The 27,362-nt window shown below is 40.5% G+C and overlaps 2 protein-coding genes across 4 annotated transcripts in view; one reads left to right on the plus strand and one right to left on the minus strand.

Moving 5' to 3' along the window:
• ptges (prostaglandin E synthase) overlaps nucleotides 1–27,362 on the plus strand; it is a 62,283-nt gene that overhangs the window by 2,106 nt on the left and 32,815 nt on the right. For 2 of the 3 annotated variants that reach the window (XM_062959969.1, XM_062959970.1), the window contains exons 2-3: nucleotides 1,339–1,526; nucleotides 3,677–3,759. In XM_062959969.1, coding sequence (XP_062816039.1) covers nucleotides 1,422–1,526; nucleotides 3,677–3,759 — 188 coding nt within the window. In that variant the 5' untranslated portion in view covers nucleotides 1,339–1,421. Of the gene's footprint in view, nucleotides 1–1,338; nucleotides 1,527–3,676; nucleotides 3,760–8,629; nucleotides 9,149–27,362 lie in introns of those variants that run through there. The other variant, XM_003230516.4, reaches the window with a different exon arrangement.
• The window catches only part of prrx2 (paired related homeobox 2), a 68,148-nt gene continuing 54,715 nt past the window's right edge, over nucleotides 13,930–27,362 (minus strand). The window contains exons 2-4 of the mRNA XM_062959966.1: nucleotides 21,986–22,170; nucleotides 19,604–19,782; nucleotides 13,930–16,860 (exon numbers count right to left, since the gene is read on the minus strand). Of these exons, the coding sequence (XP_062816036.1) occupies nucleotides 16,719–16,860; nucleotides 19,604–19,782; nucleotides 21,986–22,170 (506 nt within the window). The 3' untranslated portion in view covers nucleotides 13,930–16,718. The remainder of the gene's footprint in view (nucleotides 16,861–19,603; nucleotides 19,783–21,985; nucleotides 22,171–27,362) is intronic.

Here is a 27,362-nt window from a genome sequence, read left to right on the forward strand (position 1 = left end):
CAAGCTTTGGGTGAGTTACCTTTGCACCTTTTTAAGGGTTTGGGTACTTAAATGATGCATGAAAATCCTTGTATTTGCATATACAGTAGAGTCTCACTAATCCAAGCTAAACGGGCTGGCAGAACCTTGGATAAGCTAATATCTTGGATAATATGGAGAGATTAAGGAAAAGCCTACTAAACATTAAATTAGGTTATGATTTTACAAATTAAGCACCAAAACATCGTCTTATACAACAAATTTGACAGAAAGAGAAGTTCAGTAGGCAGTAATGTTATGTTGTAATTACTGTATTTACGAATTTAGTACCAAAATATCACAATATATTGAAAACATTGACTACAAAAATGCCTTGGATTATCCAGAGGCTTGGATAAGCGAGGCTTGGATAAGTGAGACTCTACTGTATTTCCATATACAGTAGAGTCTCACTAATCCAAGCTAAACGGGCTGGCAGAACCTTGGATAAGCAAATATCTTGGATAATAACAAGAGATTAAGGAAAATAATAATAATAATAAACTTAATTTGCTTAATTTGTAAAATCATAACATCAAATTAGGTTATGATTTTACAAATTAAGCACCAAAACATCATGTTATACAGCAAATTTGACAGAAAAAGAAGTTCAATAGGCAGTAATGTTATGTTGTAATTACTGTATTTACGAATTTAGCACCAAAATATCACGATATATTGAAAACATTGACTACAAAAATGGCTTGGATTATCCAGAGGCTTGGATAAGTGAGACTCTACTGTATATGCGTGTGTGTGTGTGTGTGTGTATACACACACACGCACATACATACATATACACACACTGCATATATATATATATATATATATATATATATATATATGGAAAAAGGCTTCTCTAGCATTTTTATGTTTATTTATATCCTGCTTTTTCTCTCCATGCGGAGACTCAAAACGGCTCACTACTAAAAACATTGCAATGCAACTTAAAATATACCAATAAGTGTATGCAAGTATTAAAAGGTATTTATTATTATTGCCAGTGCAAAAAATATATCTATATATCTATAGATATGGAAAAAGCGGCTTCTCTAGCCTTGGCGAATGGGATGCCGTTGACCTTGTCCTAAACTTTGATGCGATCTGGAGGAAATCCGTCCGTATCAAACGTGGTTCATGTCCAGTTTAGGAAGGAAGTTGCTCAACTGGCTCTTTGAAGAAGCGAGAAGTCCCCATCTCTTTGCATGGCCCCTCCAGCCGTCCTTTTCCTCGTTCCCTTCTTTTCCTGGAAGAGAGACGCGCCGGCTGTTTGGGATATTAATGCGCGGCTTCCAACCCCCTTTCTCTTTTTATTGCCAGATTATATCATCCGCCGCGCTCTTCTCCGAGCCTCTTAAGGAAGAAGTGGGTTTCGCCCGAAGCCAACGGAGAGGAGGAGGAGGATGGAGAATGAAGCCTTCGCCTCGTTCCTCTTCTTCGGGACCCTTTTGGTGCTCAAAATGTACGCCGTGGCTGTCATCACCGGGCAGGTGCGCCTCCGGAAAAAGGTAAGCCGTGGGCCCTTTTAAGTATCCTTTTTAGGGAAAAGGATTGACATTGAGCCCAACTTGGACAACTTTGAATGATGGTGTCTTTAAAGAACTGGGTGGCCATCTGTCGGGAGGGTTTGGATGGTGTCTTAAAAAGAGAAATAGGGTTGGACTGGATGGCCTTTGGGTACCTCTTCCAACACTAAGCCCAACCAGGCAGCTTTTGAAAGTGGAATAACTGAGTGGCCATCTGTCAAGAAGGTTTCAGTGGTGTCTTTATACGAGAAATAGGGTTGGACTGGATGGCCTTTGGGGACCTCTTCCAACACTAAACCCAACCAGGCAGTTTTTACAAATGGAATAACTGGGTGGACATTTGTCAAGAGGTTTTGGATGGTGTCTTTATATGAGAAATAGGGTTGGACTGGATGGCCAAGCCCAACCAGACAGCTTTTGAAAGTGGAATAACTGGATGGACATCTGTCAAGAAGGTTTGGATGGTGTCTTTATACGAGAAATAGGGTTGGACTGGATGGCCTTTGGGGACCTCTTCCAACACTAAACCCAACCAGGCAGTTTTTACAAATGGAATAACTGGGTGGCCATCTGTCGGGAGGGTTTGGATGATGTCTTCATACGAGAAAGAGGGTTGGACTGGATGGCTTTTGGGGACCTCTTCCAACACTAGACCCAAACAGGCAGTTTTTACAAACGGAATAACTGGGTGGACATCTGTCGGGAGGGTTTGGATGGTGTCTTTATATGAAAAATAGGGTTGGACTGGATGGCCTTTGGGAATCCCTTCCGACATTAAGTCAAACCAGATTGTTTGGAAGGCTGTTTTAAGAACTGGAATAATGGTGTCTTTAACTAACTGGATGGCTGTCTGTTGGGAGGGTTTGGATGGTGTCTTTATTGCAGAAATAGGGTTCGACTGGATGGCTTTAAGGGATCCCTTCCAACAATAAAGCAAATTAGAAGGTTTTAGAAAGAGGAGTAATAGTGTCTTTAAATAGAGGGTGAATAGTTTTATAATGGGGATAATAGTGTCTTTAACTAACTGAATGGCCATCTGCTGGGAGGGTTTTGATGGTATCTGTCTTCATTGCAGAATTGGGGTTAGATTAGATGACCTTTGGGGATCCCTTCCAACTCAAGCCAAACCAAGCATCCTTTGAATGAGGAATAATGGGATTGGATGCAGTTGGACTGATGATCCTTTCAGATTCAAGTATATATATATATATATATATATATGACATTTTGAAGTCGCTATATGACAAGTAGTTCCTTCGGCATGAGAGCATTCCTGAGCCTGAAACCACATCCGTGATGTGAGGAGCGATTAGGTGTTTCCTTAGACATGAAAAGACAAGATTTATAGCCGCCGGGAGGGTTTTCTGGGCAAGACGTGGTCAGGAAATGTTTGCCTGTTGTTTTCCTCTTGAGACCGAGAGAGTGTGACTCTCCGAGAACCCTGGTCTCAACTCACCCCCAAAGGGCAACTGGACCATCCCTTGAGCCTGAAAGCTATTAAAAGGGATCCCAGAGGCCATCTAGACCATTCCTTGTGCTGGAAAGCGATTGGAAAGAGACCTCAAAGGTCATCTAAACTATCCCTTGTGCTGGAAAGCAACTGGAAAGGGATCCCAAGGGTCATCTAGACCAATATTTGTGCTGGAAAGCAATTGGAAAGGGATCCCAAAGGTCATCTAGACCATCCCTTGTGCTGGAAAGCAATTGGAAAGGGATCCCAAAGGTCATCTAGACCATCCCTTGTGTTGGAAAGCAATTGGAAAGGGATCCCCAAGATCATCTAGACCATCCTTTGTGCTGGAAAGCAATTGGAAAGGGACCTCAAAGGGCATCTAGACCAGCCTTTGTGCTGGAAAGCAACTGGAAAGGGATCCCAAAGGTCATCTAGACCATCCTTTGTGCTGGAAAGCAATTTGAAAGGGATCCCAGAGGTCATCTAGACCAATACTTGTGTTGGAAAGCAATTGGAAAGGGACCCCAAAGAGTATCTAGACCATCCTTTGTGCTGGAAAGCAACTGGAAAGGGATCCCAAAGGTCCACCCATTGTGTTGGGAGGCAAGGAGGTGGCATTTTGAACCCAGTGCTTTAAGTTCTGCCTTGTTTTGAAGTTATTTTTCCTCTTCTTCTCCAGGCTTTTGCCAATCCTGAGGACGCCTTGCGACACGGAGGGCTACAGTATCACAGAGAAGACCCCGATGTGGAACGCTGCCTGAGGTCAGTCATTTTCCTTGTATTTACGGCAGAAGCAGACATAAATACTGAAACCTAGAGTTGCATTTTTAATTATTCTTGGGTTGTTGCCAAGCTAGGGATAACAGAATCCGTGGATGTGGAAGTATATATTCAATATATTCAAATAGTATATATATTATATTAATACACACACACACACGCACACACACACATATATATATTCTGGAGGTGATCAATTGGTGGACAAATTCTTGCATGGCTGTTTGGCTTGTTTCCTTAATTTTGACTAAAGCAAGTGACACCAGAGGGGAAAATTGGCTGTTTCCTGGATTGCGCAACTTTCAAAAAGTTCCTGAAATTGAGAAGTTCAAAGTCGTGTCCCTTTACTGGGAAAGGCATTCACAGAAAAAGGGGAATAAATAGCTCAGGAAATGACTAGATTCTCATTCAACCCTTGGCACGGGATTTCTTGCTTCCTGCCAAGTCTGCACTGCGAAGTTATCACAGTTTGACGCCGCTGTAAGATTCCAAGTGCCATCAGACCACGTTAATTCTTCAGTCTAGATGCACCTGAAGTGAACCTATCTATTAGAACTATAAATCCCCTCCAGAATGGCAAGGATCTCTGGAATGCCGCCTCCAAATGCCTTTCTCACGCAACCTGCATTTCTTTGGAGACTATAAGGACTTGCTTTGCTCTTTGAAATTCCTTTCCTTCCAAAAAGTAACCTTAAATCATTGATAACACTCCCAGTTTATCCCAGTTTGGCAGGGAGTGGTCCCAGATTTGTCTTGATTTCTCCTCCTCAGTGTAAATGATGCTTACAGTACAGCCGGGCACCCCATTCACTCATCTGAGCCAATGTGTCCCCTCCAATTGTATTATTGTTGTTATTATTTTTATTATTATTTTATTACCCACCTCCCCTTGTGACATGAGTTATCCCAATTTGGCAGGGATAGTTCTCCAGTTATTCCAGTATTGTAGGAACAGCCCTCCAGTAAGAGCCTCCAGTTATCCCAGTATGGTATGAATGGCCCTCCAGTTATCCCAGCATGGCATGAACGGCCCTCCAGTTATCCCAGTATGGTAGGAACAGCCCTCCAGTTATCCCAGTATGGTATGAATGACCCTCCAGTTATCCCAGTATGGATGAACGACCCTCCAGTTATCCCAGTATGGTATGAACAGTCCTCCAGTTATCCCAGTATGGCATGAACGGCCCTCCAGTTATCCCAGTACGGTGTGAACAGCCCTCCAGTTATCCCAGTATGATATGCGTGGTTCTTCATTTATCCCAGTATGGTATGAACGGCCCTCCAGTTATCCCAGTGTGGCAGCGCAATACTCCAGTTATTTATCCCAGTTTGGCAGGGATGATCTTCCAGTTATCCCACTTTGATAGGGCCCACCCACCAGTTAGTTATCCCAGTTTGCTATGAATGGCTATCCAGTTATTCCAGTTTGGTGCAGAAGTTATCCCAGTTTGATAGGGACTGTTCTCCAGTCGTGAGGTTGGCAGAAATGACCTTCCCAGTTTGGCCAGGACAACTCTCTGGTGGGTTATCCCAGTTTGATACGGGCATTCTTCCAGTGAACCCAGTTCCTCCTCTGCCTTCCCACTTATGCATCTCCTTTGAGAAGGCCCGGTTCCTCCCTCTCCTCCTTTGTACTTGGTTCATGTCAATGGCAGCAAATGGAATTGGAAAGTGTCTGAAGGCTTCCCAGTTGGCTCTGGCAAAAGCAGACCCCTGCAGCTTCCAAGGCATGACCCCGTTTTCGCCTCTGAATCCTTAAGCGGCCTGGAAGTGTCCGGTGACGATTCCTAGGGAAATGCAACCGTATTTCAAAACAAATACTGCTTTCCCCTTCTCAGATCTGGTTTGCATTGAGGGCAGGAAGTGGCTTGGGGGTTTTGCGGGCCGCTCCTGTTTACGCAAAGTCCCATTAACAGCTCTGGGACACGGCCAAGGTGTCCGCACGGACATCCACAGGGAGGGAAGTGTGCCTGTCGCCCTGGCAACGCTTGCTTGTGTCCATCCGTGCGCATGCTTTTGGCATGAATGGCATGTTCGGGGCCGGCTGGGTCTTGCATGCCGCTCTCGCGCCTTTTGCTATATCCACACATTAAATCTTTGCAATCATTCCTCTTCTTCCATCAAATATCTTAGAAATGTTCGCTTGGTTCGCTCTTCTCGCTGCAAATATCTTAATATGCCTGCCGCCGTCGTCGCAAATGCAATTGTGCTTCTGGATTTTGCATCTCTTCTCCTTCAATACAATTCAACTAACCACCTCTCTATTTCTCTAATATTTTTTTTTCACTCCCTTCTTTTACTTCCGTGGTCTTACGTTGTTGCGATCCATTCTGTGCTTGCAGTCTCTAACAGCATTGTGACCTATTGTATTGTGATCAATTGCGTCATTGGGTTGTTGTGTGTTTTCCGGGCTGTCTGGCCATGTTCCAAAATCACTCTCTCCTGACATTTCACCCACATCTATGGCAGACATCCTCAGAGGTTGTGAGGCATATTGCGATCAATGGCATCATTGCGATCGATCACTTATCTGTTTCCATTTGTTGTGATCTACTGCATTACTGCAATATCTTCCATTACGATGTATCATTGTGATCGATTATAAACATTATTACAACATTGGAATCCATTATGCCATTGTGATTTATTCCATCATTTTGATCTATAATAATAATAATAATAATAATATAACATTGCAATTGCAATCCACTGTGTCATTGCGATGTATTGCATTATTGTGATCTATAATCTATCATTATAATATTATATCATTGCAATTGCAGTCCATTATGTCATTGCGATCTAGTCCATCATTGTGATCTATAATAATAATAATAATAATAATAATAATAATAATAATAATACAACATTGCAATCCATTATGTCATTGCGATCTAGTCCATCATTGTGATCTATAATAATAATAATAATACACCATTGCAATTGCAACCCATTATGTCATTGTGATGTATTCTATCATTGTGATCTATAATAATAATAATAATACAACATTGAAATTGCCATCCATTATGTCATTGCGAAGTATTACAACATTGCAATTCATTATGTCATTGCTAGCCTCTACTTCCTGATCTTCACCGCTTTGAGTCCCACCCATGGGAGAAAAACAAGATAGAAATAAATAATAATAATAATAATAATAATAAGGCATTGTGATCTATTATAAACATAATGTCTTGCAATGTTGTAATATTATTATTGTGATGTTTATAATCCATCGCGATGACATAACACATTGCAATGTCATAATGGATTGCAGTGTTGTATTACTATGTCATTATTACGTCATTGTGATGGATTATAAACATAATGGATCACAATATTGTATTATAATTATAATAGATTGCCAGGATAGTATACATGGCAATGACATAATGGATTGCAATGTTGTAATATTATTATGATGTTTATAACAGCTCGCAGTGACGGTATACATCGCAATGACATAATGGATTGCAATGTTGTAATATTATTATGATTTTTATAACAGATCGCAGTGACGGTATACATCGCAATGACATAATGGATTGCAATATTTTAATATTATGATTATAATAGATTGCAATGATGTAATACATTGTAATGGCATAATGGATTGAAATGTTGCAATTTTATTATTATGTTTATAATAGATCACAATGATGTCACAGATCACGATGACATAATGGATTGCAATGTTGTATATAGCTATGTCACTGTGATGTGTTACGTCATTCCATCATTGCAAGCTATGATAAACATCATAGTAATATTAGAACATTGCAATCCTTTATGTCAGTGCGAAGTATTCTGTCATTGCGATCTATTATAATTCTAATGGATTGCAATGTTGCATTATTATGATGTTTATAATAGATCGCAATGATGTAACAGATCACAATGACATCATAAATTGCAATGTTGTAATATTACTGTGCCATTGAAATGTATTCCGTCATTGCATTCTATTATAAATATAATGGATTGCAATGTTGCAATATTATTATTATTATTATTGTGTTTATAATAGATCACAATGATGTAACAGATCGCAATGACATAATGGATTGCAATGATATAATATTACTATGTCATTGCGATGTATTCCATCATTGCGATGTATTCCGTCATTGCAATCTATTGTTGTAATATTATTATGTTTATGATAGATTCCGCCATTGCAATCGCTTATATTTATAATAGATCGCAGTGATGTAACAGATCGCAATGACATAATGGATTGCAATGTTGTAATATTACTATGTCACTGCAATGTATTCCGTCATTGCAATCCATTGTTGTAATATTATGATGTTTATGATAGATTGCAATGACGGAATACATCGCAATGATGGAATACATCGCAATGACATAGTAATATTACAACATTGCAATCCGTTATTTCATTGCGATGTATTCTGTCATTGCAACCCATTATATTTATAATAGATCGCAGTGATGTAACAGATCGCAATGACATAATGGATTGCAATGTTGTAATATTACTATGTCACTGCAATGTATTCCGTCATTGCAATCCATTGTTGTAATATTATTATGATGTTTATGATAGATTGCAATGACGAAATACATCGCAATGACATAGTAATATTACAACATTGCAATCCATTATGTCATTGCGATGTATTCCGCAATGACATAATGGATTGCAATGTTGTAATATTACTATATCATTGCGATGTGTTACGTCATGGCAATGTATGATAAACATCATAATAATGTTACCACATTGCAATCCATTATGTCATTGCGAGGCATTCCGTCCTTGCGCCCTGGTGCGTTGTCCTGGAATGACCCTTTGTGTTCTCTCCCCGCGCATGCACCCCTCCAGGGCCCACCGCAACGACCTGGAGAACATCCCGCCCTTCCTCTTCCTGGGGGCCGCCTACTCCTTCCTGGGTCCCGACCCGTCTGTGGCCCGCCTCCACTTCCTGGCCTTCTTCCTGGGGCGCCTGGCCCACACCGTGGCCTACCTGCTCCGCCTGCGTGCCCCGCTCCGCTCCGTGGCCTACGTGGCCGCCCAGGCCCCCTGCCTCTCCATGGCGCTCCAGATCCTCCTGGCCGGGTTCCGTCGCGCGCTGTGAGACGCCCAAACACCACCGCCACCCACCCCTGGACTTTGCACAGCTCTCTCTTTTGTCACCACCCTATATATACACCCCACACCGCCACGGGATTGCGTGGGAGGCCTTGAGGACAAGTGGATCCCTTCTTAATAAAACCAAAGCTCCTTGTGGAGGAGGACATTAGGGGTGTGCAACATTATTGTATTCTAAAATTTCCCAAAAATCTGTCGATGTGTGAATCTTGGTTCTCTTGTGCGTTGTATATAAAATTCAAGGTGATAGCGCTTGTAGTTTTTTTTTTTTAATGTTGAAAATTCCCCAAAAATCTCTGAATAAGTGAAACGTTCTGAAATCTGGCAGGCAAACCGTGGTCAGTGGGTTCTACCATTAGCTTTAAAAGTGAGGGGAAAAGGAGCTCCGGATGTTTCCCCAATTACAGTAATTATGCACAATTATTATAACAAAATTCTCATAGTAACAAATTTTTCGCTATCTATACTTTGGAAGCGAAATGCCAGTTTTGTAATGACTTTTGAACCATACAGTAGAGTCTCACTTATCCAAGCTAAACAGGCCGGCAGAACCTTGGATAAGCAAATATGTTGGACAATAAGGCGGGATCAAGGAAAACCTATTAAACTAAATTAGGTTATGATTTTACAAATTAAGCACCAAAACATCATGTTATACAACAAATTTGACAGAAAAAGTAGTTCAATATGCAGTAATGCTATGTAGTAATTACTGTATTTATGAATTTAGCACCAAAATATCACAATGTATTGAAAACATTGACTACAAAAATGCGTTGGATAATCCAGAACATTGGATAAGCGCATGTTGGATAAGTGAGAGACTACTGTAGTAACAACTTTTCCCGCTAACTATACTTTAGAAAGAAAATGCCAGTTTTGTAATGACTTTTGAACCATTTTTTAAATGGATCGCACATCCCCACTGAGTTAAACCACTGAGCTGCTAAACTTGCTGACCAAAAGGTCGGTGGTTTGAATCTAGAAAGCGAGGTGAGCTCCCGCTGTTAACCCCAGCTTCTGTCAACCTAGTAGTTCGGAAACATGCAAATGTGAGTAGATGAATAGGTACTGCTCCGGTGGGAAGCAGTCATGGAGCTTGGAGGAGTCTACGAACAATGCCGGCTCTTCGGCTTAGAAATGGAGATGAACACTAACTTCCAGAGTCAGACACGATTGAACTTAATGTCAGGAAAAACCTTTACCTATCCATCTGCATCCATCCATCCATCTCTCTTTTCTGTCCCTTTATATTCTATCTTTCTGTCTCTTTTATTATTTATTTACTACATTTATACCCCGCCCTCTCTCACCCCAAAGGGGACTCAGAGCGGCTTACAAGTTATATTTACATACAATATATCATATCATTAGCATAGCACAATATTAGCATTATATATTACTACTAGCTATGCCCGGCCATGCGTTGCTGTGGCAAAGTGGTGGTGGTTTTGGTTAAAAATTGTTGTGTAATTTTTATTTGACTTTATTTGCATTTTTTATTAATTTTATTGTAAGTTATATTTTATTATTTTCTTGTATTATTTTTAGTTATTTTCTGTTATTATAGTATTTTATTGTATTAATTTTTTAGTGTTTTTTATTTTTTTTTATTGGGTTGCTAGGAGACCAAGTTGGAGGAGCTTAGCCTTCTAACTGGCAGCAATTGGATAAAAGCAATTATTCCTCTCTTTCTAATTAGGACTTTATTTTTCTTTTCTTTTTGTTGTATCAACCTAGAGGCGTGGATGATGGGTTGTGTTGTCAAATTTCGAGGTTGGAGGGCCTGTAGTTTTGTTGTTTTGTGGGTCGCCGTGATGCCATCACTCTTTTATATATATAGATATTGCACTATACTGTAATATTATTAGTAATACTGTATTACATTTAATATATAATTAATATTACTATATTGTATTATTAGTATTATATTGCATTACATTATAATATTAGCATCAATATTGCATATATATACAATATATTGTATTATTGCCAAAGCACAATATTACTATATTATATAGTACGATGTTGTTGCTGGGGGGAGCGGCCCCAACTGATAGAAAAGGGATGGATGGAAAGACTTGCCATCTCACCTGTCTATCCCTTTATATTCTACTAGCTGTGCCTGGCCACGCGTTGCTGTGGCAAAGTGGTGGTGGTATTGGTTAAAAATTGTTGTGTAATTTTTATTTGACGTTATTTGCAATTTTTTATTAATTTTATTGTAAGTTATATTTTATTATTTTCTTGTATTATTTTTAGTTATTTTCTGTTATTATAGTATTTTATTGTATTAATTTTTAGTGTTTTTTATTATTTTTGATTGGGTTGCTAGGAGACCAAGTTGGAGGAGCTTAGCCTTCTAACTGGCAGCAATTGGATAAAAGCAATTATTCCTCTCTCTCTAATTAGGACTTTATTTTTCTTTTCTTTTTGTTGTATCAACCTAGAGCCGTGGATGATGGGTTGTGTTGTCAAAATTCAAGGTCGGGGGGCCTGTAGTTTTATTGTTTTGTGGGTCGCCGTGATGCCATCACTCTTTTATATATATAGATCTATCCATCCATCTACCCATTTCTGTCTATCCATCTCTCTTTTCTGTCTCAAGCAAGCCTACCAACTTGGACAAACTTTTCCATGTGTTTTCTGTAGTGCGCTACTGCCACCTCGTGGTCACCTGTGGTAAGGCGGCTCCCAATTTCAAGGAGAGCCTTTCTCTACGTATAGGCTTCCATTGCAATTTCTATTGGGATCTGGGTTGCTGTGAGTTTGTGTTGTCAAAGGCTTTCATGGGTTGTGAGTTTTTCCGGGCTGTCTGGCCATGTTCCAGAAGCATTCTCTCCTGACGTTTTGCCCACATCTACAGCAGGTTTCCTCAGGAGTGCTGAGGTCTCTTCGATTCCCCCAGGCAGGAACTAGCCAGGCTTTGAAGCTGCAAGGCTGTTTGATGTGAAATGAGAATAATAGTTATTCTTTTCAAGTTTGTGCTTCTTTTCCAAAAAATAGAGGACTTATTATTATTATTATTATTATTATTATATTACATTTGGAATTCTGGTCCAAATATAGGCGAAATAGTATTATTATTTATTATATTACGTTTGGAATTCCTTTTCCATAAAATAGGGGAAATATTATTATATTACGTTTGGAATTCCTGACCAAAAATAGGGGAAATACAGTAGAGTCTCACTTATCCAAGCTAAACGGGCCGGCAGAACCTTGGATAAGCGAATATCTTGTATAATAAGAAGGGATTAAGGAAAACCCTATTAAACATCAAACTAGGTTATGATTTTACAAATTAAGCACCATAACATCATGTTATATAACAAATGTGACAGAAAAAGTAGTTCAATACGCAGTAATGTTATGTTGTAATTACTGTATTTACGAATGTAGCACCAAAATATCACGATATATTGAAAACATTGACTACAAAAATGGCTTGGATTATCCAGAAGCTTGGATAAGCGAGGCTTGGATAAGTGAGAGACTACTGTAGTATTATTATTATTGTATTACATTTGGAATTCCTTTCCAAAATTAGGGGAAATAGTATTATTATTATCATTATTATTATTATTATTATTATTATTATTATTATTATTATTATTATATTACGTTTGGAATTCCTTTCCAAAAGTTAGGGGAAGCAATATTTATTGCTGTTACTAAGGTTGTCGTTATTATTGTTATTATTCGGTTACTGTGCTATGATTGGGTTGCCAGCCAACACTTCCCAACAGAGGATTCCCCCAGGCAGGAAGCAGCCAGGCTTTGAAGCTGCAAGGCCATTCAATGGTAATCAAGTTGGCCAATTGCAACATTCAGGCTTGTCTCCAACAGACAAGAGTTCTTTCTCCCATACTAGAGATGATTCCACAGATATATATAAACCGCACTAGCCTAGTTTCCAACAGACCTCACAACCTCTGAGGAGGCCTGCCATGGATGTGGGCGAAACGTCAGGAGAGAATGCTTCTGGAACATGGCCAGACAGATTGGAAAACTCACAGCAACCCAACAACAGCAATAATGTAATAGCATTAATTTATACTAATATTGCTTAACCCAAAGAAGGAAATAATAATAATGTAGGTAAAGGTTTCCCCTGATGTTAAGTCCAGTCGTGTCCGACTCTGGGGGTTGGTGCTCATCTCCATTTCTAAGCCAAAGAGCCGGCGTTGTCCATAGACACCTCCAGCATCATGTGGCCATAGGCATGACTGTATGGAGCGCTGTCACCTTCCCGCCGGAGCAGTACCTATTGATCTACTCACATTGGCATGTTTTTGAACTGCTAGGTTGGCAGTAGGATAATAATGTAATAGCATCAATTTATAACATTCCTTAACCCAAAGCAGGAAATAATAAAAATAACAACAATAATGTAATACCATTAATTATATTAGCATATACTAGCACCCTGGATAGGTATATAAACCCCACTTGCCTAGTTTCCAACAGACCTCACAACCTCTGCGGATGCCTGCCATAGATGTGGGTGAAACCTCAGGAGAGAATGCTTCTGGAACATGACCAGAGCAGATAGATAGATAGACAGACTCCACTTGCCTAGTTTCCAACAAACCTCACAACCTCTGAGGATGCCTGCCATGGATGTGGGTGAAACCTCAGGAGAGAATGCTTCTGGACCATGACCAGAGCAGATAGACTCCACTTGCCTAGTTTCCAACAAATCTCACAACCTCTGAGGATGCCTGCCATGGATGTGGGCGAAACGTCAGGAGAGAATGCTTCTGGACCATGACCAGAGCAGGCAGATAGATTGACAGACTCCACTTGCCTAGTTTCCAACAGACCTCACAACCTCTGAGGATGCCTGCCATGGATGTGGGCGAAACGTCAGGAGAGAATGCTTCTGGAACATGGCCAGACAGCCTGGAAAAAACTCATGCAACTCAGTGATTCCAGCCATGAAAGCCTTCAACAAACACATTCGATGCATTGCTCTATACAAAGAGACACCAAACCAAACCAAAAGAAAACAAAAGAAAGACACCAAACCAAACCAAAAAAAATATGTATTTTGGGAGAGAAAATACATTCAGAGGTATGCCTTTTTGGAGAGGGGAAGGGAAGCACATGTTTCGAAACACATCTTTAAATACAAGTGTCATGTGGGTTTAAGAAAGAAAAACATCAGATGAACTGAAAGCAGAATGCAATGGCTGGGGCTTTGTTGACACCAGGCATGGACAAACTTCAGCCCTCTTTCCGGGTGTTTTGGACTGCAACTCCTACCATTGCAGTGGGAGTTGCAGTCCAAAAATATCCTCTCCAATATAGAAAGGCACTTGTGGATGTGGGCATGCAAGGCACCAAGTTTTGGGATGATTTGACCAGTGGTTTTGAGGACCCTACAGATATCCCCGACCCCTTCCATATCTCATTTAAACTCAACACTTCTGGACCTTTCTTGGCATCACCTTATAAAATGACCCTATATTCATATTTTGGCATCTGGTTGGACTAGATGACCTTTTGGGACCCTTTCGACATCATAACACATCACTCTGTTCCTTGGGAAGTCCATCATTATTACATATTTTCCCCGCAAATCAGGCAGAGGTCCAGTGGCAATAACAATGCAATTCCTATTATTTTAGTTCCGACAAGTCTTGGGAAAAGATGTGCCGTGTTGCGGATGCTGCAGAGCTCTCGCGCATCGATCCGGTTTACATGCGACTGTTCTTGCAATCCTTTGGTCATCTCTTTGGGGGGATTCCAGATCCGTTCCCGACGTGGTTCCGTCGGGATCCAGGTCCCTGTCTCCTCATTGTCTTTTAAAAAGAGATTCGTAGTTCAAAGTACCGAGAGTTTTTTAGGGGATGAATGGGATTCCGGCTTGCGACGTCTTTCCAGAGCCCCCAGAAAAAAGGAATCTGAGTTTTGCGCAGTGTTGCGCCATTTTGCAATGGTGGGTCGATGCATCATAGTACAACAGTGGCAGAGTGGTGGGCCATGTCATCAAAACACAATGACTGAGTGGTGCACCGTAGTGCAGTAGCGATGTGTTGTGACATGTTGCAATGACCGAGTGATGCACCATAGTACAATAACAGGGGGCTTTACCATGTTGCACTGACTGAGTGATGCATTTCTGTGCAATAACCAAGGAATGCACCATGTTGCAATGACTGAGTGATGCACCATAGTACAATAACACAGGGTTTCACCATGTTGCAATGACTGAAGGATGCACTTCTTTGCAATAACCAAGGAATGCACCGTGTTGCAATGACCAAGGGATGCATTTCTGTGCAATAACCAAGGGCCAGCACCATGTTGCAACGACTGAGGCACTAGTGAAATAATACAGTGCTTCACCGTGTTGCAATGATTTGAATATTTCATCATAGTGCAATAACACAGGGCTGCACCATGTTGCAATGACTGAGTGAGGCACTAGTGAAATAATACAGTGCTGCACCGTGTTGCAATGATTTGAATATTTCATCATAGTGCAATAACACAGGGCTGCACCATGTTGCAATGACTGAGTGAGGCACTAGTGGAATAATACAGTGCTGCACCGTGTTGCAATGATTTGAATATTTCATCATAGTGTAATAACACAGGGCTGCACCGTGTTGCAATGACTGAGTGAGGCTCTAGTGAAATAATGCAGTTCTGCACTGTATTGCAATGATTGAGTATTTCGCCATAGTGCAATAACACAGGGATGCATTATGTTAGAATGATAGAGTGATGCATTTCAGTGCAATAACACAGGGCTGCGCCATGTGGCAATGATTGAGTGATGCACCATAGTGAAATATCCAAGGGAGACACCATGTTGCAATGGCTGAGTGATGCACTGTATTGCCATAACAGCGCTGCACAGTGTTGCAATGATTGAATGATGCGTTGCGGTACAATAACACAGAGCTGCGCCATGTCACAATGATGATTGTACTATAATGCAATAACACAGGGCTACACCATATTGCAATGACTGAGTGAGGCACTTGTGAAATAATACAGTGCTGCGCCGTGTTGCAATGATTGAGTATTCCACCAATGTGCAATAACACAGGGCTACACCATGTTCCAATGATTAAGTGCTGCACCGCAGTGAAATAACGGTTGCACCATGTTGCAATGATTGAGTAATTGTGAAATGATCAAGTGATGCACAATTGTAAAATAGCACAGATGCACCATGTGCAATGATTGAGTGATACATAGCCGTGCAATAATACAGGGCTGCGCCATGTAGCAATGATTCAGTCATGCACTGCAGTGAAACCACCTAGGGAGGCACCATGTTGCAACGGCTGAGTGATGTACCGTAGGGCAATAACAAATGATGCAATGATTGAGTGACACATGTCAAAATGGCAGAGTGATGTACCATCGCAGTGATGCGCCGTGTCGGCAACAAAGTCATGGACCAATGGCGGAATTACGTGTCGTTGGAGCGATGTAGCATATCAAGGTGGCGGAGTGATTTGCCAAGGCACAATGAATGTGTGAGGCACCACCAGTATGTTCCTGGATTTGCACCCAATGCACCCAGCTGCCCATCTTTGCAAGGTGTGTCTCTGGGCTTTGACCATGTTTCTGCGCCATTGTTGTGGATGGGAAACCACGTCAAGAAGAGCCTGTTGCATGATCGCAATCCTGGGATCCGTAGAGCGCTGGGAGTTGTAGTCCAATCTGAAATGCTCCCTAGTTCCAACGCAGGGCCAGAAAAGGTTATGGATATCCCCAAATGGGTGGGTGGAGGTGTTTTGGGTCCGTCGGAGGTCTTTTTTTGGGGGGGGGGGGGGCACGGGGTTGGCGATGCGATTTCTCAGTTCACGGTGGGCACCTGGTTCTGGTGGAGGCTGAACTCTTTGGCTTTGAGGCGGAGGCTGGCGATGCTGTTGGCCATGTTGACCCCTTGGGCCGGGGGGGCCGAGGGGGCACCGGAGCTGTAGGAGGGCACCGTGTTGCTGCGAGAAAGACAGGAAGGAAGGAAGGAAGGAAGGAAAAAAGAAAGAGTGAGCTGACCGGACTCCACTGCACAGCCTTCCAGGCAGGGTGTCGGGGTGCAAGAGCCACAGGGTTGGCGCATGAAAAGTGCTCCCCCCCTTTTCCTGCCCTTGACATCAAGCCCCCCTGGCAGACGCTTGGAGGAAATGTGTTGGGTGCCCCAGAGGAAGAGGAAAGAGGAAAGGGAAAGACAAAGGGAAGAAGGAGGAAAAAGTGGAAGAGGAAGGGCAGGAAGGAAGAAGAAGAGGAATGAGGGAAGAAGGAGGAAAAAGTGGAAGAGGAAGGGGAGGAGGAGGAAGAAGCGGAATGGGAGGAAGAGGAGAAAGTGGAAGAGGAAGAAGAGAAAGGAGAGGAGGAGGAAAAGGAGGAAACCAAAGAGGAAGGAGCGGAAGACCACCGATTTCTGAGCCTGAATATATTGCACAAATATATTCTAAGACATTTTAATATATTGGGTTTATGGTTCCCGTCCCCTTGATCTGGTCATGTAAGTGTGATACCTCACAACCTCTGAGGATGCCTGCCATAGATGTGGGCGAAACGTCAGGAGAGAATACTTCTGGAACATGGCCACACAGCCCAAAAGACATACAACAACCCTAAGTGTGATTTATTGTTATAATTGTATTATTTTACTTTGTTTAATAATGTGTTATTATGTTGTTATGTAATGGTTGTGTTGCTTTTATGACTGAGTCCCATCCGGGAGATAGGGCGGTATATAAAGTTTTAGTATTGCTAGCTGTGCCCGGCCACGCGTTGCTGTGTTGTTGTCTGGTGGTGTTGGTGAGAAATTGTTGAGGTAGTGGTGGTATTGAATGTCTGTTGTATGGTTGTCTTTATGTTTAGTATGCACACTGAAGTGGATTATATGGCAGTGTGGAGTCAAGATAATCCAGTTCAAAGCAGATAATATAAGATTCTAAATGGGTTATATAGCTGTGTGGAAGGGTCTTGAGTCTACACTGCCATATAATCCAGTTAAAATCTGATAATCTGTGGAAGAGGCCTAAGTGAAGCCTAACTGTGCCTGTCCCCTGGGCTGAGTAGGTTGCTAGGAGACCAAGTGGGCGGAGCTTAGCCTTCAAACTGGCAGCAATTGGATAAAAACTATTATTCCTCTCCCTGTAATTAGGACTTTATTTTTCTTTTCTTTTTGTTGTATCAACCTAGAGCTGTGAATGATGGGTTGTGTTGTCAAATTTCGAGGTTGGGGGGCCTGTAGTTTTGTTGTTTTGTTCGCTGCCCTGATGCCATCACTCTTTTATATATATAGATTATTATATTAAGAGGAAGAGGAGATGGAGGAGGAAATGGAAAGGGAGTAAGAGGAATGGCAGGGAGAGGAAAAAGTGGAACAGGAAAGGGAGGAAGTGGAAGAAGCAAAAAAGAAAGGGGACGAGGAGGAAAAAGAGGAAGGGGAAAGAGTGGAAGTGGAAGAAGAGAAGAGGAAGAAGAGGAATGGGAGGAAGACGTGGAACAGAAAGTGGAGGAGAGGACGAATCAGAAGAGGAAGTGAAAGAAGTGGAAGAGAAAGGGGACGATTAGGAAAAGGAAATCCTCCGAGCGGGCTCCGGGCTGCGGCGCAGGCGGGAGAGCAAGCCAGCTGCAACCAGCTGCAATGAATCACTCTGACCAGGAGGTCATGAGTTTGAGGCCTGCTTGGAGCCTATGTTTGTCTTGTCTTTGTTCTATGTTAAAAGGCATTGAATATTTGCCTTATATGTGTAACTAGCTGTGCCCGGCCACGCGTTGCTGTGGCAAAGTCTGGTGATCTGGGAAATAAAGTCTTGAGGAATTGGTGGTAGTTAAGGTCAAGGGTAAAGGTTTTCTCCTGACATTAAGTCCAGTTGTGTCCAACTGCACACTGAAGTGGATTATATGGCAGTGTGGAGTCAAGATAATCCAGTTCAAAGCAGATAATATAAGATTATAAGTGGGTTATATAGCTGTGTGGAAGGGCCTTGAGTCTACACTGCCATATAATCCAGTGCAAATCTGATAATCTGTATTTTATAGGCAGTGTGGAAGAGGCCTAAGTGAGGCCTAACTCTGCCTGTCCCCAGGGCTGCGTGGGTTGCTAGGAGACCAAGTGGGCGGAGCTTAGCCATCTAACTGGCAGCAATTGGATAAAAACAATTATTCCTCTACCTCTAATTAGGACTTTATTTTTCTTTTCTTTTTGTTGTATCAACCTAGAGGTGTGGATGAGGGGTTGTGCTGTCAATTTTCTAGGTTGTGGGATGTTTAGTTTTGTTGTTTTGCTGGTCGCCAGGATTTCATCACTCTTTTATATATATAGATGTGATCCGCCCTGAGTCCCCTTCCGGGTGAGAAGGGCGGAATATAAATGCTGTAAATAAATAAATAAAAGGAAAGCGAAGGGGAAGGAGCAGAAGAAGAGGAAGAGGAACAGGAAGGGGAGGAAGAGGAAGAAATGGAAGGGGAAGGGAAGGAAGAGGGGGAGGAGCAGGAGGAAGAAAAGGAGGAAGGGGAAGAAGTGGAAGACAGAAGAGGAAGCCTCTGCTTTTGCCACGAAAACTGAATGACCGTGTTGCGCAAGGACGCACGTCTCCAAAGGGCGTCACCAACATGAAAAGTTTGGAAAGCTGTACCTACAAGAGCAGTTTTGTGCCACTTTTAACCGCCTTCTATGGGGTCCCGTGAGTTGTAGTTTTGGAGGGCGTGGGGGCCTGGGCCTACCTGTACGGGGAGTTGGTGGACCAGGAGAGATAGTCGGGGCCGAGGGTGGTGGGCCGGGGGGCCATGGGCTGCTCGATAGCGGCGTCTTGGTTGTAGGACTTGAGGAGGGAGGCCGACCGGTTGGCCAGCATGGCCCGCTCGTTGCGCCGGAACTTGGCCCTTCGGTTCTGGAACCAAACCTGCCAGGGAGAGAAGGAAACTGTACAAAAAGGTGCTGACTTCCGCGATTCCGTATAAAAACGACTAGAACAATACTATACAGCCAGCTCGCTTCCTTGTGTAAAAAATCCCGCAATTCCAATTCTTAAGACTGCGAGAAAATCACGTAATAAGGCTCAAAAGTCAGGAAGGGAAAGCTATTGTGTTTTCCGATTGACTTATGATTCAATTGAGTTACAATCCCGTAATGCCGAAATATAGTAGAGTCTCACTTATCCAGCATAAACGGGCCGGCAGAACGTTGGATAAGCGAATATGTTGGATAATAAGGAGAGATTAAGGAGAAGCCTATTAAACATCAAATTAGGTTATGATTTTACAAATTAAGCACCAAAACATCATGTTAGACAACAAATTTGACAGAAAAAGTAGTTCAATATGCAGTAATGCTACGTAGTAATTACTGTATTTACTAATTTAGCGCCAAAATATCATGATGTATTGAAAACATTGACTACAAAAATGCGTTGGATAATCCAGAACGTTGGATAAGCAAGTGTTGGATAAGTGAGACTCTACTGCACCTCTATTGCACTGTTTTCAGGAAAAGGAAAACAACACAGCGTTTTCAATAGTTTGATTTAAACCATCCCGTTTACGAATCCCAAAGGCAGAATGGTGCTATGATGCCATTTTTCAATTGCAATCGCAATTGCAAATTTTTCGGGAGAGCAGAAAAGTGAAATATTTCAGGAGAGGAGAAAAATTTCACAGCCGTTTTAAACTACAATAAGTCATAGAACCACAGAGTTCAAAGAGACCATGTGGGCCATCGATTGTATAAGCATTTTATCGGATTTTTGTCGTGTGTCTTGTATGTATTTTATCTTGTTTCATTGTAATTGTTTTGGGCTTGGCCCCGTGTTAGCCGCCCCAAGTCCCTTTGGGGAAATGGAGGTGGGATACAAAAATAAAGTTGTTGTTGTTGTTATTATTATTATTACTAGAAACCCAACAAGTTGAGTCCACAGCAGACACTGCTGGCTGTTGTATTGGATCACATGTTATTAATATTATTATCGTTATTATTATTATTTGAAACACAACAAGATGAGTCCACAGCAGACACTGCTGGCTGTTGTATTGGATCACATGTTATTAATATTATTATCGTTATTATTATTATTTGAAACACAACAAGATGAGTCCACAGCAGACACTGCTGGCTGTTGTATTGGATCACATATTATTATTATTATTATTATTATTATCATTATCATTATCATTATTATTACAGTAGAGTCTCACTTATCAAACATAAACGGGCCGGCAGAATGTTGGATAAGTGAATATGTTGGATAAAAATAAGGAGGGATTAAGGAAAAGCCTATTAAACATCAAGTTAGGTTATGATTTTACAAATTAAGCACCAAAACATCATGTTATACAACAAATTGGACAGAAAAAGTAGTTCAGTACGCAGTAATGTTATGTTGTGATTACTGTATTTACGAATTTAGCACCAAAATATCACGATATATTGAAAACATTGACTATGAAAATGCCTTGGATAATCCAGAACACTGGATAAGTTAATGTTGGATAAGTGATACTCTACTATATTTGAAACACTACAAGATGAGTCCACAGCAGACACTCTGCTGGCTGTTGTATTGGATCACATGTTGGATGATGATGATGATGATGATAATAATAATAATAATAAAATAATAACAACAACAACAAAACAACAATAATAATAATATATTACTATTATTATATAATATATAATATAATAATTTATTATTATTATTATTATTATTATTATTATTGTATGACACAGCAAACAAGATAGATATGCTGGATTTTGTAAGGGTTATTATTATTATTTATTCCAATCCCATTCTGCTGTGCAGGAAAAGCACAATCAAAGTATCCCTGACAGATGGCCATCCAGCCTCTGTTTAAAAGTTTCCAAGGAAGGAGCCTCCAGCAGACTCTGAGGCAGAGAGTTCCACTGTTGAACAGCTCGTACGGTCAGGAAGTTCTTCCTAATGTTTGAGTGGAATATCCTTTCATTTGTGTCCGTGAAAACAAGCCTTGCTTTCTCTTCCTTATGGCTTTATATATGGCTCTCATGTCTCCTCTCAACCTTCTCTTCTGCACGCCCAGCTCTTTAAGCCGCTCCTCATAGGGATTATTCATGGATGGATCCGTGCTCACCTGCACCCGGGCCTCGCTGAGGCTCACCCGCCGCGCCAGCTCCTCGCGCACGAAGGCGTCTGGGTAGTGCGTCCTCTCGAAGACCCTCTCCAGGGCCTGGAGCTGGCTGCTGTTGAACGTGGTGCGGTTCCGCCGCTGCTTCTTCTTCCTCTTCCCCGAACTGCGGCTCGGGCTCAAGCTGTCGCCTGTTTTCGGGGGGAGAAAATAAAGAAATAACCGTATTTAGAGGGGATACACACCCTGCAGATCCCAAACCCACCTGTTATCCTAAAAGCCACTCCAGAGTCCCACATTCATCCTTTTGTTGTGAATGCCATAATATCGCAATAGCACCATCGCAACGTGGTGAAAGTACTATTTTTGGCACACTTGCTGCAACCAAATAGCGCTTTATTTTCAGGAAATGAGATGACAATTCATATAATGTTAAGAAAGTAACTAATTATTTTGAAAATTTCCACATCCAAAATATACTGCATTCATAGTCCTAGTACAACTATTATTATTATTATTATTATTAATAATAATAATAATAATCTCTTGACCAAGAGGCACAGTGTCTCACAGCATTAAAACAAGCCCCAAACCCCATTCAAACACATTAAAATTAAAATTAATTTAAATATACGTATTATTATTATTAATAATAATTTCTTGACCAAGAGGCACAGTGTCTCACAACATTAAAACAAGCCCCAAACCCCATTCAAACACATTAAAATTAAAATTAATTTAAATATACCAGTCAATTAAAATCACTTTAAATCTGATGAATAGTGCTATTGCACATTACAATTGCAAACATTTCTCAATATCAGTGACTGGTGGCTCCAAAATTAGCTATGTGTTCTTTTTGTAGCATATATATATACAGTAGAGTTTCACTTATCCAAGTTTCTGGATTATCCAAGCCATTTTTGTAGTCAATGTTTTCAATATAGCATGATATTTTGGTGCTGAATTTGTAAATACAGCAATTATAACATAACATTACTGCATATTGAACTACTTTTTCTGTCAAATGTGTTGTATAACTTGATGTTTTGGTGCTTAATTTGTAAAATCATAACCTAATTTGATGTTTAATAGGCTTTTCCTTAATCTCTCCTTATTATCCAAGATATTCGCTTATCCAAGCTTCTGCCAGCCCATTTAGCTTGGATAAATTAGACTCTACTGTATATATATATATATATACACACACACACACACAATCCGCTGCTCCTATGTTAGTGGGCCCGACAGAAAATCCGCTCTGGGTTTTAGTCCGAACTTGAAAGCAGGCTTTTGCTATGTTAGGAGATGCATGGCACAGAACCATCTCTACACTGTTGGGTGAATGCTGTTTGGCAACACTTCAGTTGCCCTGGCTTTGTGTGGTACCATCCTGAGAGTTGTAGTTTTGCAAGGTCTTTGTAGTTTTGCAAGGTCTTCTCTGCTCAGGAGGGCCAAACTGCAAATCCCAGGACTCCATAGATTGGAACCAAGGCAGACTGGCAGACTTGACATTCTCTGCAAAAAAGTGGTGAACTACAAGTCCCAAGACTCCATAGACTGGAACCATAGCAGGCCAGGATCCTATTGCCTTCTCTGCCTGACAAACTACAAATCCCAGGACTTCGTAGATTGGAACGGTGGCAAACTTTTGCAAAATTGGGCGGACGGAGCCAGTTTTCCCATGTGTTTTGATGGGGTCGTCAACACCACCCACCCTTTTGCCAACCCTTTGGAAACTAGACCTCCCATCCTTGTGAAGGCTACTGGGAACATGGGAAGCGAATCCTTTTGGAGCCAGGAAAAACTCGGCGGAGGGGAGGCGGGAAGGAAGCGGAGCCTTGCCGGCTTGTGTGTGTTTTAGTTTAACAAGCCCTCTCCTGAAACCCAATCCGGCGCTTTTTCCGCCCTGCAAACATCTGGCTTCCATTTGGGCCTCAATGGCGGCGGCGGCGGCAGAGTTATTTTGGAATGGTTTTGAAATTTGGAATACTTTTATGACAGGCCTTTGATTTGTAGCAGAGTCAGCCGGGTTGCTTTTTGACTTTTCTTTGCTTTTTTTCCCCTGCTGTATGTCAAAATTGAGCAGCTCTGATGTGGCAAAAGGGGGGCAAGCCAAGGAGGAGGAGAAAGGAAGGAAGGAAGGAAGGCCTCGGGCCTCTCCCAAAAATGCCATTTTTGCAAAAAGGGGATTTGTAGTTTGCCCCCCTGCTTTGGCACAGCCGCACTGATGTGCAACACATAGAATGCATGCATGCACAATGCTCATTATTTTTCTAACACTTTCCAGAGGTCTTGCTGCATCAGACTTATTATTATTATTATTATTATTATTATTATTAATATAATATTACTATTGTCCATATCAGCATCAGCATCATTATTGCTGGGTCAAACGATAGTAGTAGCATTATCCATACATTCAAGAAGTCTTGTTCAGTTACGCCCATTATTATTACAGTAGAGTCTCACTTATCCAACATTCACTTATCCAACGTTCTGGATTATCCAACGCATTTTTGTAGTCAATGTTTTCAATATATCGTGATATTTTGGTGCTAAATTCATAAATACAGTAATTACTACATAGCATTACTGCGTATTGAACTACTTTTTCTGCCAAATTGTCTAACATGATGTTTTGGTGCTTCATTTGTAAAATCATAACCTAATTTGATGTTTAATAGGTTTTTCCTTAATGCCTCCTTATTATCCAACATATTCGCTTATCCAACATTCTGCCGGCCCGTTTATGTTGAATAAGTGAGACTCTACTGTATTATTATTATCAATATTATTATTATCATCATCCATATCAGCATCAGCATCACTATTATTTACACTTTCAAGAAATCTTGCTGGGTCAAATGATATTAGCAGCATTATCCATACATTCAAGAAGTCTTGTTCAGTTAGGCTCATTATTATTATTATTATTATTATTATTATTATTATCAATATTATTATCATCATCCATATCAGCATCAGCATCACTATTATTTACATTTTCAAGAAATCTTGCTGAGTCAAATGATATTAGCAGCATTATCCATACATTCGAGAAGTCTTGTTCAGGTAGGTCTGTTGTTATTATTATTATCAATAATATTAATATCATCATCCATATTAGCAACAGCATCACTATTATTTACTCTTTCAAAAAATCTTGGTGGGTCAAACAATAGTAGCAGCATTTTCCATACATTCAAGAAGTCTTGTTCAGTTAGGCCCATTATTATTATTATTATTATTATTATCAATAATATTAATATCATCCATATCAGCAACAGCATCATTATTCTTCACGCTTTCAAGAAATCTTGCTGAGTCAAATGATAGTAATAGCATTATCCAGTCTTGTTCAGTTAGGCCTATTATTATTATTATTATTATTATTATTAATATCATCATCCATATCAACAGCAGCATCCTTATTCTTCATGCTCTCAAGAAATCTTGCTGGGTCAAACGATAGTAGTAGCATTATCCAAACATTCAAGAAGTCTTGTTCAGTTAGACCCATTATTTTTTTTTATTATTATTATTATTATCAATAATATTAATATAATATCATCATCATAATTATTCAATCTTGCTGGGTGAAATGATAGTAGTAACATTATCCATAAATTCGAGAAGTCTTGTTCAGTTAGGCCCATTATTATTACTATTATTATTATTATTATTATTATTAATAATAATAATAGTAATAATAATATCAGCAGCATCCTTATTCTTCATGCTCTCAAGAAATCTTGCTGGGTCAAATGATAGTAGTAGCATTATCCAAACATTCAAGAAATCTTGTTCAATAATAATAATAATAATAATAATTGTTGTTGTTTGTGTTGTTGTTGTTGTTGTTATCCATACTTTGAAGATATAGTTATCTTGGATCACACCGTATTATTATTATTACCATTATCATTCACACTTTCAAGAGGAAGTCTTGCTGGATCAGAAATCTATACATATAATAAAAGTGAAAATCTGTATGTGTGTATGTGGCTGGGGTGTCCACTTACACAGACAGGCTCCCACAACCGCAAATAACTATAGCTCCCATTACTCAGGAGACACCAATGGCCCATTGCAGGTTATGGCGAGTGCCGTGAACATGTCCAAGAGCCCTGACAATGTCCTCCACAAACACCATCCTTCCCACCACTCAAGTCAAGGCTTTCATTCGGGGACAATTTCATCCTAGATGTTCTGTTATTTCCTCCACCACAGATATCGCAGTGTTCCTTTACTCTCTCCATTGGTGTGGAATTTGCATGGCTCCGCCCACTGCCTCTCCCTTAACCCTTTCCTATTCTTTTCTATGGCAGGCAGCAAACAGAGAAATTAATCAGCAAATAGAGACCATGATTTATAAGAGTTGAAGGTACAGGGATGTATAGTTCACTTGCAATCTAAGAGCACTCTGAACTCCACTAATAATGGACCTGGAACTATAATTATAATATAATTATAATATAATTATAATATAATTATAATATAACTAGCTGTGCCCAGCCACACGTTGCTGTGGCAAAGTGGTGGTGGTATTGGTTAAAAATTGTTGTGTAATTTTTATTTGACGTTATTTGCAATTTTTTATTAATTTTATTGTAACTTATATTTTTATTTATTATATTTTATTATTTTTTGTATTATTTTTAGTTATTTTCTGTTATTATAGTATTTTATGTGTTTTAAATGAAATTTTTATCTTGTATTGTTGTTTATATTGATATATTGTATTATTGTTTCATCTTTTTATATTGTGATTGTATTGTGCCCCATGTAAGCCGCCCCGAGTCCCCGTGGGGAGATGGTGGCGGGATATAAATAAAGTTTTATTATTATTATTATTATTATTATTATTATTATTATTATTGTATTAATTTTTAGTGTTTTTTAGTATTTTTTATTGGGTTGCTAGAAGACCAAGTTGGAGGAGCTTAGCCTTCTAACTGGCAGCAGTTGGATAAAAGCAATTATTCCTCTCTCTCTAATTAGGACGTTATTTTTCTTTTCTTTTTGTTGTATCAACAACACTTCCCAAGCGTCTAGGACTGTGTGATGTATTTTCGGATGATGCATGCAGATCCCAGCAGAGTGGCCTTTTGCAGTTGGCAGATCGTAATTTTGTCAATGTCTATTGTTTCCAAATGCCGGCTGAGATCTTTTGGCACGGCACCCAGTGTGCCCATCACCACCGGGACCACCTGCACTGGTTTCTGCCAGAGTCTTTGCAGTTCAATCTTGAGGTCCTGAGAGCGGCTGAGTTTTTCCTGTTGTTTTTCGTCAATGCGACTGTCACCTGGGATGGCGACATCAATGATCCAAACCTTGTTCTTTTCCACAACTGTGATGTCTGGTGTGTTTTGTTCCAGAA

This window comes from Anolis carolinensis, unplaced genomic scaffold (assembly GCF_035594765.1).
Source record: "Anolis carolinensis isolate JA03-04 unplaced genomic scaffold, rAnoCar3.1.pri scaffold_7, whole genome shotgun sequence".
Taxonomy (NCBI): Eukaryota; Metazoa; Chordata; class Lepidosauria; order Squamata; family Dactyloidae; genus Anolis; species Anolis carolinensis.